Genomic DNA, 13,971 nt, shown 5'->3' on the forward strand with positions numbered 1-13,971 from the left:
TTTAGAACTACTGGAGAGATGTGGAGAATTAGCAAACCATTTCAGTAGATTGTGATTTTTAAATTTTTTTTGCTGTGCTAGAGAAGTACAGCAAACTTGATTGTGGGGATCAAGTTTCTGGAACCTTGACTTCTTTGACTTTTTATGTTTTTATTTTTGCCTGTGCGAGTGTGTTTACGTGGTTTTGGGTTTGCTTTGTTCGCAGAATTCTTTGCTCAGCTCAGCACAAGTGTGTGCGCGCTGGCCCTCAACAGCAGTTTGATGGATCTGGTGCACTATACAAGACAGGGTTTCCAGCGGCTAAAACAAGTAACCAAAACACCTTAACGGAGGCCCAGGTGGATTCGATGCCTTGGGAACTATTTTGCACATTGGAAGCCTCAAAACAGTCCAGACATTTGTCTCTTTAGAATACCAAACTCAAGAAGAGAAGCACCATGAGATGGCCAGGACCTTTGTTCACTGAAACTCGAGAACTATGGAATCGTTGGTTGGACAGGATGGTTTTGCAGAAGCAGAGAGGAAGGAGGCTGGCCTGAGAGATGATCTTGCCTTTCCTAACTAAAGGATGGAAGTGCAATGTAGCCTGAGTGGGCGTATTCTTGGTCTAGAAACATTTCCATTTTTTTTTTAACCAGCAGGATGCGAATGAAATGAGAAGCAATTTCAACTCTGAAATCAAATTCACATCATCTCAGTAGCCACATTAGTTCATTCCCAGAAGGAAATTTTTTTTTTAAACCAGTGAGTTGTGGTGTAGGGCTTTGTGGGTAATTTGCCTTTTTTAAGTTGTGGGGGGAGTATTTGTTTAGTAAACTCTAATGGTCATCTATAAAACATGAGTTGTGGAGGACTCCGCTATACCCCCCTTTCTGCCAGTGAACAGTGGCTCTGATAATACCAGGTATTGTCCTAATATACGAAGTTGCCTGGACACTGCCCGTGCGGCCCGGCTCCGAGTTCTCCGCTGCTGCGCTGGAAGGCGGCCCTGAGGGAGCTACGGCGTCTGCATCTCCGCCCGCATCACCGCCCGCATCTCCGTGTGCCGTGTGCTGCGGAGGGCCTGGTGCCGCCGTTCCTGTCCCCTGCTCCAGCGAAAGGCAGTCACATTGACTGTCTTCTGCATTTTCTACTTGGGGGAAGAAGGGAACCAGCACTTACCCATGGCCAGAGGGTTGAAATGCTTCTTAATTTTTGTGAAGTAGAGCTGAATTTTGAGGTGCTGCTCTGTGGCCTAGTTATGTGGAAACTTACGTTGTCTAACCGACTCAGAGTTTTGTCAACGAACGAAGAAAAAGGAAATCTACTTCTTAGAAAGGCTATATTTTTCTGCTACGAATTACTTTATATTTATAGCAAAACTAGACTTTGAGAGCCCTTGATTGTCTTTGTCTAGGGGAAATTAACTCCCTGAGAGGCTGTGGAGATTTGGGGTAGTTAATTAGACTTAAAAAAAATAATAATAAAGTCACCGCATGCCTTCACTCCAGAGTGCACACTGTCAACTGGATTTGATTAGATTGAAGAGGATCTGTGGCCTTCCTATCAGTTGTTTTTGCCAGATTCTATACATTAAGCCAAGTTTATTTTGAATGACCTAAAAGTGGGGGGAAAAAAAGAACAAAAATAAACCCCAGAATTCCCACATATCCATAAGCACAGATTTTTTTTCATTGAAACTTTGAGGTTATTATTGGAAGCATTATTATGAATGTAGTATTTTTAGAAGCTAATTCTTTTTATCCCTTTTAGAAGTAGAATTTGCGCATGTATTACAATTGAGGAGTGTTCCCGCTACAATTGGTTTTTTTTTCTTCCTTCATCCCATTCCACTCCCCTGCGTGTTGTTTCCTCCCAAGCGTGTTGGACATCGTCGTATTTATTTATTAGTGAAGAAAGGCATGCCATCTTTATTTATAATGAAGAGTTCTAAAGTCCATACGATGAATGTAAGAATTTTCTTGGTCATTTGATAACTATGTAAAAGGGATGTACAGAAGATGGGAGTGATGCTTATTTTTCACAATATAAATTGTTTGTGTGAAGCTGTTCCTTCCATGTCGTTTATTATCCAGCCTGTTCTTTGGTTATGGCCAGCTTAGGTTAGAGCGAGAGAATTACAGCGGCAGTAATAACTGACGTGTGATCTTGATGGACCGATGTCATCTGTTGCTGCTGTGAGGCAGAGCCATGGTCCTTTTTGAGCTCGTTTCAAAAGCAGCCTGTTACATGAACAGTAAAGGCCTGGGAGGTCGTGTGCGTGCGTCACTGAGTGTCCATCTCTTCTGTGCAGGAGACGAGACACCAGAATCAGGCTTCTGCGGCTACTGAACACCTTCTTTCCCTCTTACTCCCTTGGTCATTCCCGGCCCCTTCACCCCATCACTTCCCAGGACAAGCCACCTGTCAGTATGGAAGGGTGTGTTCCTAAAGAGAGGCTCTGATCTATGCAGATAGTGCCGAGTGTGTGTGTGTCTCATCAGGAGCCGAGTGCCCCCGAACTGAAGACATTTCTAAGTCAATTTCCCAGCCATTTCTAGAAGAGGCGATTGCTTTTTCAGCGGCCTTATTCTGTGTGTGTCTTTTCCACCCTGACCTTTATATGAAGGTTTTATTTGTCCCTTGCAGAGATCAGTTTGTACTATTTTGATCATGGAGTATTTCTGATTCTTAACTGCAACATGCATTGTACCCAAAAGAATTCTTAATGGCAACTTTTAAAATAGAGTATGTAAAAGGGTTGTGGCCGATGAATCCTTAATGTTCATAATGTCTTTTCACTGTTACAGTTGTATATAGAAACCTAAAGGATTTTTAAGTCATATGCACTTTTTCATTGCATGCTTAATTTCCCAAAGGCAAAATTTGTACTGCAGTAGATAATTGAAGATTATAAAATTAAGCCTTTGAATATATGAAGTTCTCATAACAACCATAATAGTACACACTTCACAGTGAGGCAAATGCAGAACATCTTGCGTGAAAATAGTGTAAAAATTTTGCCTTTGGCACTACAGTTTCATGTTTGTATGTGTGTGTATGTATGTGTGTCTGTCAATCTTTACTAGGAAATGGAAGAACACTGTTTTACTTATAAAATGTTCAATGTTTCTGTCCTTCCTGGAGATAATTAAAATGTGAATCACTGAATTTAAGGTTTTAGCCAGACTGAGGGCCCTGATAAACAATGAAAGACATTTCCCTGAAATTTACCAAATTACACTGGGTTAAGAATGTGAAAACGTTGGCCGTGTGCCATCTATGGTAGAAGATGGAAGGGTCCACCTGGCATATTACCAGGAGTAGAGCTACAGCAGAAGGATGGCTCATCTGATGCTACGATTTAACCTCAACACTGAATGGAAAAAGCATCTTTTAAAAAAAAAAAAAAAACCAAAAGGACCTTTATTTTACAATCTGTTTTGACCAAAATGTTTAACTATTTCCCCAAGACAAATTGGACCACATTTATCTTCCTCATTCTATGTCCTTTAATTCCCAATCTTGGGATGTTTAGAAGCTAACAAACTACCCCTTTCTGGCTAAAAACTTGCCTTAATTGGTACCTCAAATATTAATGTCAGTAGGATCAAGAACTTACTATTTTGTGATCCCTGTTCAATAATTTTTAGAAGCAAAAAAAAAAAAAAAAACCCAAACCATTGTGCCCTCCAAAATGAACAGAACTCTTTATCTCTAATATACAAAAGGAAATGTGCGTGTGGACATGCATACAGAGAATAAGAGGCTGGCTGAATTGGATATATTTATTGTGCCTTTGTTGACCGAACCAAATTTTGGAATAATGCTGTATTCATTTTGCCAAGGTTTTAAGAGACATCAGGTGGGACTTGCACCTTTTTCTCTTCTGTTCTCGTAAAGTTGGAGGTGTATTTGTGCATCTTTTACGTAAATGAATCAAATCAGGCTCTGATTCCTTACCTCCCACCAGAGTCTACTTTTTGCTCAAGGATTTATTTTCCCAGACACTACACAAAATCTGTGAAAAACATTGTCACTCCATCTATTACACTCTTTACTGCCGATCAGCAGTATTTAAATGTTGCTGGACTATTTGGCTGCCTTTTAGAAACACAAGCATAGAGATACTTCATTGTGGTGAGGGCGGGGAGGGCGTCAGGGCGAGAGCGGTACTTGGTCCCTTTTTCCCTTTCTGTAGTGAGTTGCCTCTTTTGTTTTTGGTTCTACTTAGAATTTGTGGATTTTTTTCCCCCCTATAGTCTTGTCATTTTGTTGGTGGGAGGAGGTGGAGTGGCAGAGTGGTGTAGGGGATTTTCCAACAAACGTGACAAGTGGTATTTCTACCATATAAACTTCAACTGTTCAATCCCCTGTGTCAGTCACTGAAAATCTGGGAATGAATTGTGGCCACTGGCCATGTTCATTAGTTCTTATTTATGAGGAGTTGACAAGCACCATCTACCACGTCTCTTAAGGCGGCTGTAAATTTCCCACTGTCCCAGGGAAAGACATTATATTCTGTTCCTTGGTGTGCTGGATAGCAACGGGTACTGTGATGGGTTGAGAAGTTTCCTGTATTTCTCTGCCCAAGAGGACAGGCAGGAAACTTAGAGCCCCCTGGGAGCCAAGATATTATTACTCTATCGGCCTGAAAGGACAAGGGAGTAAGACCACTGAGGCTGGCCATGCTGCGCTGGTCAGACCAGGCAGTGGCTGACCTAAGCAAGATAACTTGCTTTGCTCAAAAGTAGATGTTGAAGCGATGCTTAATACAGGCAGTATTACCTTTTGTTAATTAACTTTTGTTTAATGACAAAAGGCAGGATCCGCCTTTTGTTCAGGCCATCGACATGTATTGTTAAGACGGCACACCCCCTCCTCAGATATCAAGTGTACACTGTTAATGTTGGTGTGTGTGTGTGTGTACACGTGTGTCCCAAATCGTGTGTGTGTGTTTTTCTTCTGAATGTGATCATGTTTTGGATGATACCTGAGCAGGGTTGCCTTTTTTTTTTTTAATTTATTACCATTATATATTATATTATATATTTTTTGCTTTCTTGTAACATTAGAGGAAAGTCAAATCTTGGTATTATTAAAATTGTTTAAAAAAGAATAAATCGTCCAGTCGATCAATGAAGATCACTGGTCTATCTCTAAAATAATATGAACTTTTCTTTAATTATTGTGTAATAAGGTGCCAGCTATCTAGTCCACACAGTGATTTTGTACGTAGGATAGGGAAGCAGTGATGTGCCCAATGGGAAGTTGTGCAACACAGAGAAAAGGAGGACTCTATGTGTTTTATCTACTTCAGCAATGGAACTGCGACATGGGGATTTTGTGAATAAAATTTAGCTGCCTTGTATAGTCCTTTGAAAGAGACATAAGTGATCTGTGAGAATTATAGTTTTTTTTTTTAGAAAAAAAATTTGCAAAAGATCTTTCCAAAGATAATGTGCCACAGATCTTTTGTTTATTGTTCTCTGTAATGAGGATTCGTTATTGTTTAAAAAAAAACATGTAATTGACTTGTTCGTCTTCAGATTCTTTACTTTTCATTAGATGATCGAGCTGTAAAAAAAAAAAAAATTAATAAAAATTTAGAGAAATCATTGGTGTGGAATGCATGCTTTCACTTTGCCTGTAATTGTAAAGGAATTCCTAAAATTGCTATAGGTAGTTACCACTCACAGCCCAGGAAAGTCTCATGTGGAATAACTTGCCCTTATTCACAGTATGTTTTGTTGAAATGGGAAAGGGGCGGGGAGAGGGCAGCGAATCCTTCTGTTCAGTTTAGTTTCAAGATCTCATTCACAAACGAGCCTGATACCACCAGTATTAGGTCGCTTATCCTAACATCAACTGCCAGGTGCAAGTGACCAAACTGGCCTCTTTACAGTTTGCAGGCTGTGGGTGGACATGCTTGTAGAATATTGATATTGGAAAGACTCTTAAGGCTATCTGGTTTCCCTTCCCCGTGCCACTCCAAAAGGAATACTACTCTACATGCTGAAATATGACTGCTAATTCAAATCCTGGCTCTCTGGTCTGCTTTGTGACCATGGGCAAGTTAGTTAACCTGTCTGGGCTTTTCTCATCAACATAAACCGATTTGGTATCTACTTAGCAAGGGAGGAACACATTAGATGGTGTAGAGAGTGCTTAGTCTAGTGCTTCTGCCTAAACACTCAGACTCGTGGCTTCTTTAAACGTCCTCCTTCCCCTCTGTACCACAGTATTCCCACAGGTGACTGAACACTGATAAAGACCTTGCTACCCACCTCTCCTACTTTGATATTTTGTTCTTCCTTACGTTAGGCTGACCTCTACTTTTATCAGTGCTCGTGAAAAAACAGGGACCTACCTACCCTTGGCAAGCTTACAGTAGAGTTGACAGCCAGCAATGACGGTGGTAAGTGTGCAGTGGCAAGTGGGGGCAAAGGGGGGTGATGTAGCCTTGATTAAGACAAGCTCAGGCAGGAGCTAGAACTAGGCCTTAAAAGATGGGTCTGAATTTTCACAAAACCTTGCCATGTCATAGCTTGTCTATTACGTATTTTCCGTAGTTGTTCATTGTATGTTCGTAACCAGTTTATTTAATACCAACTACCCTGCTAAACACTGACATTATTTCTAATTTGGAGTATAAAGGATGCTTCCACAGCCATCCCTGAAGCAAGCTAGTTGGGCAGACTCAACAGTATTTCCCCATATTTTATGTAAAATGGGTGCATGTATCTTATACCTTACCCCTAAAAACATCAGCATGCATCTCCTAACACAGTGTCATACATCTTGGATTTGTTTTTCCCTACGTGTCCTCCTATTAGTGTTGCTAATTTCAAGTCTGTGGTGAGGATACAACAGCCAAAACTCATAAACATGGGCTTTTCTCTGTACCAACCATGTTTCACTTAGAGGTTTTAGCAGACATTGATAATCTGGTCCTTTACTAACCATGGCTATTATGTTTGGAAAACATGAAAAGGAAAAAGTGACCCAATTTGATCGGTGGGGAATCTGCTATCTTCATTTACATTTTCATTCTTATGGTGCTGAGTATGTTTTTTGTTACAAATGAAGTTGCCATTTGTAGTGCAGAGGTTATGGGACCAATACTCTAGACCCAGTTCAAGAGCCTAGCTGGATAGATACAGGGTAAGTTTTAAGTCATATGGAATGAGTTCACCACTAGGAAGGGTTTCATTAATGAAGAGGATGCTGAGCAGTTTAAAAAAGAAAAAGAACAAATTATTCCTCCAGGATATTCATCTTTTTCCTTTTATTATATTCAGGATGTTAACCTCTTACTATGTTGTTAATACTTCTCTCCAAATTATCTTTTGCTTTGCAGTTTTTATTATAGCATTTTTTAAAATAGTGAACTGTTTTTTGTTTTTTTTTACTTTACAATACTGTATTGGTTTTGCATACATTGACATGAATCCACCACAGGTGTACATGAGTTCCCAACCCTGAACCCCCCTCCCTATATCATCTCTCTGGGTCATCCCAGTGCACCAGCCCCAAGAATCCTGTATTGAACCTAGACTAGCGATTTCTTACATGATAGTATACATGTTTCAATGCCATTCTCCCAAATCATCCCACCCTCTCCCTCTCCCAGAGTCCATTTTTAAACAAAGTTTGTTGAGTGTTAAGCAGGCCAGCTTCTACTATCTCTGCAGTTTCTGCTTTTGGTATTTCACGGTATGTAAGGACAGTTTGCCAGACACTGGAAGACAATTTTACTACTCCTGATCACCGGCAGCAACTTGAAGGTAAGATACAAACACCTCTGTGTGTCTTTTTGTCTTTTCATGTATGTAGGCACTTTTGGAGCCTCTTATTTAAATGAATATTTGTTCACTATTTGCCATGGTTGTTGGGAATGTGAATTGTCACAGTCCAGGCAGCTTTAAATTAGGACCCCTAAGTGGTGTTCAAAACTCTTGAATCCATTTTAAACAGCTCTGAAGGCCAGTGGGTCTTTACCCAAATATAATTGGAGGTTTATCTGCTGTTCCGGTTGTGATTAGATAACTGTACCCATCTAGCGGATTTTGTCTTAGGCTTCTTTCAGTGTTTGTGGTTTCTGCACAGACCATGCTCAGCTGAAAGCCAAAGCTCTAGCGAGACATCTAGGCTCTGATAATAAAGACCTGTGCCCTTTGGACAGACTGGAGGGTGGGCCTTGAAATACTTTGTAAACACAGTTCTATTATAGCTTGAAAAGACCATGTGCCTGCTTCAAATAAGTGCTTTATATCACCCTTCTCTACTACAGGGGCCCAGCCCCAACATCTCTAGGAGACAGAACAATTATGGTTTGCATCTCTCCACTGCTAAATATTCCTGTAAATTATCACCCCCCCCCCCCACACACACACATACATTTCTACATATGTACACACTGCTATTGGAAAACCAATTGTACTCAGTTGCATGGGCTTTAGGAAAACGTCTTTAGTTAACTATTCAACTCCCTGCTTTCTCATCTTTGTTCTGTAGTCTCTGAAGAGTCCTCCTCCTGCAGGTAGGACTTGGTACACAAGGTCACAACTGAGGACTTACAGGCATCTCAAGGGAATAAGGGAAGAGTGGTTTTGCAGCTCTCCAAAGCCTACATATCTATAAGTATCATTTTGGAATTTTTAAATGTATTTTTGGCTGTGCTGGGTTTCCGTTTCCGTGTGAGGGCTTTTCTGTAGTTGCGGCGACCAGGGGCTCCTCTCTAGCTGTGTACCCAGGCTTCTCACTGCAGTGGCTTCTCTCGTTGCAGAGCACGGGCTCTAGGCGCCAAGGCTGCCGTGGCTGTGGCTCTACAGAACAGCCTCAGTAGTTGCGGTGCACAGGCTTAAGTTCCTTCCCGCATGTGGGATCTTCCCAGACCAGGGATCGAATCTGTGTCCCCTGCATTGGCGGGCAGATTCTCTACCACTGAGCCACCAGGAAAGCCCCATTTTGTAAGTTTTTAAAAGATTGTTTTCAATCTGATTTACAAATAGTCAGATGACACAGAAGCACATACAGCAAAAGATGTCTTAAGAGCAAGTCAACTTTATCCCTTCCTCCCCAGAGTAAACCACCACCAAGTCTGATGCATCTCCTTCCAGGACCTTTGGGCACTTAAAACATTATTTTTAAACACAAATTTAGATGAACTATATTCAGACTTTTCCCCACTTTATGTCTTCTATGTTAACCATTTGGCTGTAAAATATTGTGCAAGTAAAGGTACTTGCATTAAGGCACTTAAACATTATCCCTTTATGCATGCAAGCCACCCCGGTGTGTTCGTCATTCAGTCATGACTCTCTGTGATCCCACGGACAGTAACCCACCAGGCTCCTCTGTCCGTGGAATTCTCCAAGCAAGAATGCTGGAGTGGGTAGCCATTCCCTTCTCCAGGGGATCTTCCCGACCCAGGGATTGAACCCGGGTCTCCCACACTGCAGGCAGATGCTTTACCATCTGAGCCACCGGGGAAGCCCTCACAAGTGTTACTACAGGATAAATTTCTGGAAGGGGTAATGTCTGGGTCAAAAGACCAATTAAAGAATTTGTTACCAGACCACTTCTCCCCAAAAGCTCTTATACAAACTGTGGATGAGCTTATGTTCTTGCCCGCTTCGATTGCAAAGTAAAAGGCTTTACTACCTCAATTTGCATTCTCTGAAATTAACCACTGTGCCACAAACTGATTTGGCCACTTGGTGTTTGATTCTGTGGAGTGTGTAGTCCTATATTTAGTTCATTTCTGTGAGATTATCTTTTCCTTCTCATTTGTAAATTAAGAAACTTGGACTAGGTTTTTGATTACATGACTCTTCCCAAGTCTGTCCTGTTGCCTGTACCTCGGGAGACATCATGGGCCACTTACAGCATTTCCCATCATTTCTAACGCTGAAGGCCAGGGCCAATGCCTGAGTGAGGGAGACTCCATTCGCATCACTGACATGGGTCCTTAGGGTTTCAAGCTCCATTCATCTTTAAAACTTACTTCTTGGTCCAAGCAAATGCCATTCATCCTGGATGGAACTGGAAGCTGTAAGATACTGGCAAAGTTTTGAAGCCCACTGGAGGTACAGGATGAATTTCACCATAGGTTTCTCTGTGGCCCACATGGACCTAGTCTAAGATTTCACTGTGATGTGTCACTCCCGTGCCTTAGTTGACTAGTCCTATTTTCTTTCCTTCCCTCACTGGGTCTTCTTTGCTGCACACGCTTTGCCTGGTTGTGGCAAGTGGGATATACTCTCTAGTTGTGTGTGGCCTTCTCACTGTGGTGGCTTCTCAAGCATTGGCTCGAGGTGAGCAGGCTTCAGAAGTTGCAGAGGTGGCCCACGGGCTTAGTTGCTCCTCAGCATGTGCGATCTTCCCGGGATGTTCCCGGACCAGGGACTGAGCCTGTCTTGTTGCAATGGAAGTGTGGCATCTTAGCCACTGGGCCACCAGGGAAGTCGCTCTTTGGATTTTAAATAAAGGTGAACAACAAGGGAAGACTGCAATCTTTCATCCCTGTTTTTCTCCCACCCATTCAGAATGCACATTGGCATAAAGTGTATGTCCTTCTGAACCGCATGTCATGTCTCTTCATGCGGATGACAGGTAACTTCAAATCAGGTATTTTTCCATTCAAACATCTAACTCCTGGCCCTCGGTGGCACTCGCTAACCTAGATGCTATTTTAAAGCCAACCACTGTGGCTACACTGATCAGATTATTTCAAGCTGGAGAGCATGGCATAAGATAGCTTATCTGTTGGGCAGAGGACAACACTCCTTTTATGCCTGTGTATTGGTCCTGAATTCCCCACAGCAAAGCAGAGCCACCTTTTTTCCTTTCATTCACTACATCCATGATACCTTCCCATCCCTTTTGCACAGCAGACCTGGACAGTGAAATATGGTCAGAATGTGTTAAACCTTGTGTGCTGTGTACTTTCCACAGTCGTTTTTGTTTTTTGGCTGCGTTGGGTCTTCGTTGCTGCCCCCAGGCTTTCTCTGGTTACACAGCGAGAGGGGGCTTCTCACTAGTTGCAATGAGCAGGCTTCTCATTACAGTGGCTTCTCTCATCACAGGCTCTAGGGCGTGTGGCTCAGTGGCTGTGGTGCACAGGCAGAGCTGCTCTGTGGGATATTCCAGGATCAAACCCGTATCCCCTGGGTTGGGAGGTGGATTCTTTACCACTAGTCCAGCAGAGAAGCCCCAAATTAGTCATTTCATTATCATGCTTTACAGATGATGAGATTTAGGCTCATCTGTCCATGGTCAAACACCTAGTAATAGATGAAACTCAGGTTATGATACAGATCTTGATTGAAGTTAGAAACTTTGCTTAGAAGGAACTAAAGGAAATGACTTTTATAAGCTTTTAAAACGTCATCCACAACCAGTATCCTAACACTGTTAACATTTAACTGTTTTTGAATTTTGCTAGAGACAATCAGGAAAACTGGATTGTGAGCAGGAATTAGGTTTTATAAACCAGGAAGTCCTGAGAATCTTGCCGTCATAGAAACTTAAGGAGCACGACTGGAGGGACCCTGTCTGATGTTGCTATACGTGTTGTCCTGTGGATTTTCACCATTTACCAGAACTAGTCAAGATAGCAGTATACTTCCAGTGACTGTTGAGATCGACAGGTTTTCTTCTTAATAAAGAGAAATAGGGACTGGTACTCCAGTGGTTTGGACTCTGCCCTTTCACGGCCAGGGAACTAAGATCTCATAAGTTAAGTGGCATAGCCAAATTAAAAATTAAAAATAAAATTTGATGTGATAAACCCTTAAAGAAATTAGCATAAAATTTTTAAGGTCATGAACAATGTAAAGTAACCTATAAAGGTTAAAGTACCAGCAAATATAAAATAGCTATAACAGGCAGCAGCATGAATGCCCCTTGGGTCCTCCAAGTTTCACAGTAAAGGGACCAAATAAAACTTTTAACTCAGAAACTGAAGACTTTGAGGGCTTTGAGCATCTTGGGCCCCAGCTGGACTCCTCTCACTTTCATCAGTGTCTAGGCAAAACCACTATCACGTTCTGTCTTGTCAAGTTACCTGAATGTCGTGTACTATATTTATTTCCTCATCTGTAACAAAAAAAAAAGGGGTTAAAATAAATGGTATCCTAAAGTCTACATAGTAAAAATATTAATAATCAAACATTTCCCTATTAAACATGAGTTAAAAGACCACTGTCCAAGATCATCATCAGCGTGGGTGTGGATAAAGTGGGGTTCTACACACTTGTCACCCTTGATCACAAGTTTATAAAATCGTCTTTAAAATTGTAGAACTAGACAGGCAAGCATACACACAACCCTACTTACTTTATGATAGCTTTTCTGGGAAGACTTAAACAATACTCTTCATATATATCACCAGACTTGGTTCCAAAACAAAGGCAGAGGATAAAAACTGTCCTCATAGACTAATAGTATCTCCATAAGTTGTTTTGGCAGTGAGGACATCAGATTAATAAAAATTTCCACATATGGACCCTTTGAAAGGTGACATTCATACCACATTTTTAAGGTTCTGATGCATGTTTAAAATTGTTTTAATTCTCTAATATCAATTTCCCTATCTAGTGTGTATCCTGAAGTCAAATAAATTATGTATCACCTACCCTAAATCTTATACCCCCTTATCCACTCAATTGATAACATAATTTCATTTACTGTAGAGTAGAATTACTGTGTAGTCAAGCGTCACAGGTGGATGGTCCGGCCTCTCCTCTCGCCTCCATTTGCTGAAGCAGTAAATCAGCTGCGGGCCGGCCCCTCCATCATGCTTTCTACTGCTTTGTACTCAGGCATGTGTGTGTGTGCGTGTGTGAGTGTATACACACACATACATGATCATTTTACAAACATGTCAAGAGAGCAAAATGCATTGTTGGGTAAATGCACTGTGCTAAGGCCTAAGAGGTTAGGGAAATTTCAAATTTCACATATGTACTGGGTTGGCCAAAGAGTTCCTTCTACCCTAATTTCCTGAAGCCACATCTTTACTTCACAAATACACATTCCTTAATCCAGTGGCTGGCCAGGTTCCTTCCTGAGCTCAATTTCTTCACAATCTTTAATGTGCCTAGTGCTCTCATTGCTTGAGAGCTCCAAGAGCCTGGGGCAGCTGAGACCCATTCTCCTCAAGTTTTACAGCTCTCTACAGACATATTTACGAAGTGGTACCTAAAAATACCAGGAACCTCCAGACATTCCATTTGTGTGCAATTCATTAAAAAGAATTTACATTCGTTCCCCTGGTAAGAATTGTTTACTCCTCTGGCTGTCGTTTGAAAGGATGTGGTAAGTTCGAGTCGACAGAACTGTCTCTGGCCTTTTCCTCCCCCATCTTCACAGGCATTAGCCACTCCACAGGTGTAAACCTTTATGCCACAAGATGTTGAGTATGTAAAGAAGATGAGATCCGAAGCACAAAAACTTGGCTCGATTATAATGCACCTCCAGGGATTAAGTAAAAGCCACAGCCAGGTTCTGAAGATTATTAAAAAAGGTAATTAGGAAAACATTTTGGACCTGGGCCTCAAATTGCACTCAGTGAGCTAAACGATGCAGGCACAACCTGAAATGCATGTTCAAGCTTCTCATTAATGCCCTTTTCCCAAGTGTAATGTGAGGAATGTACCACTAGAGAGCAGCCACTTCCCTGGACCATAAAGAAGGCCGAGTGCACTGATGCTTTTGACTGGGGTGTTGGAGAAGACTCTCGAAAAACCCTTGAACTGTGAGATCAAATCAGTCAATCCTAAAGGAAATTAACCCTGAATATTCACTGCAGTGACTGAAGCTCCAGTACTTCAGCTACCTGATGCGAAGAACTGGCTCACTGGAGAAGACCCTGATGCTGGGAAAGATTGAAGGCAGGAGGTGACGGGAGCAACAGAGATGAGATGGCTGGATGGCATCACCAACTCAGTGGACAGAAGTTTGAGCAAGCTCCAAGAAAAGTCAAAG

General features: G+C 41.7%; 1 protein-coding gene across 4 annotated transcripts in view; it reads left to right on the plus strand.

Moving 5' to 3' along the window:
• AFF1 (ALF transcription elongation factor 1) overlaps window positions 1-5,554 on the plus strand; it is a 142,016-nt gene extending 136,462 nt beyond the window's left edge. For all 4 annotated transcript variants that reach the window (XM_052641631.1, XM_052641633.1, XM_052641632.1 and 1 more), the window contains one exon: window positions 206-5,554. In XM_052641631.1, coding sequence (XP_052497591.1) covers window positions 206-327 — 122 coding nt within the window. In that variant the 3' untranslated portion in view covers window positions 328-5,554. The remainder of the gene's footprint in view (window positions 1-205) is intronic.
• The last annotated feature ends 8,417 nt before the right edge of the window (window positions 5,555-13,971 follow it).

The sequence above is a fragment of the Budorcas taxicolor genome, chromosome 6, assembly GCF_023091745.1.
Source record: "Budorcas taxicolor isolate Tak-1 chromosome 6, Takin1.1, whole genome shotgun sequence".
NCBI lineage: Eukaryota > Metazoa > Chordata > Mammalia > Artiodactyla > Bovidae > Budorcas > Budorcas taxicolor.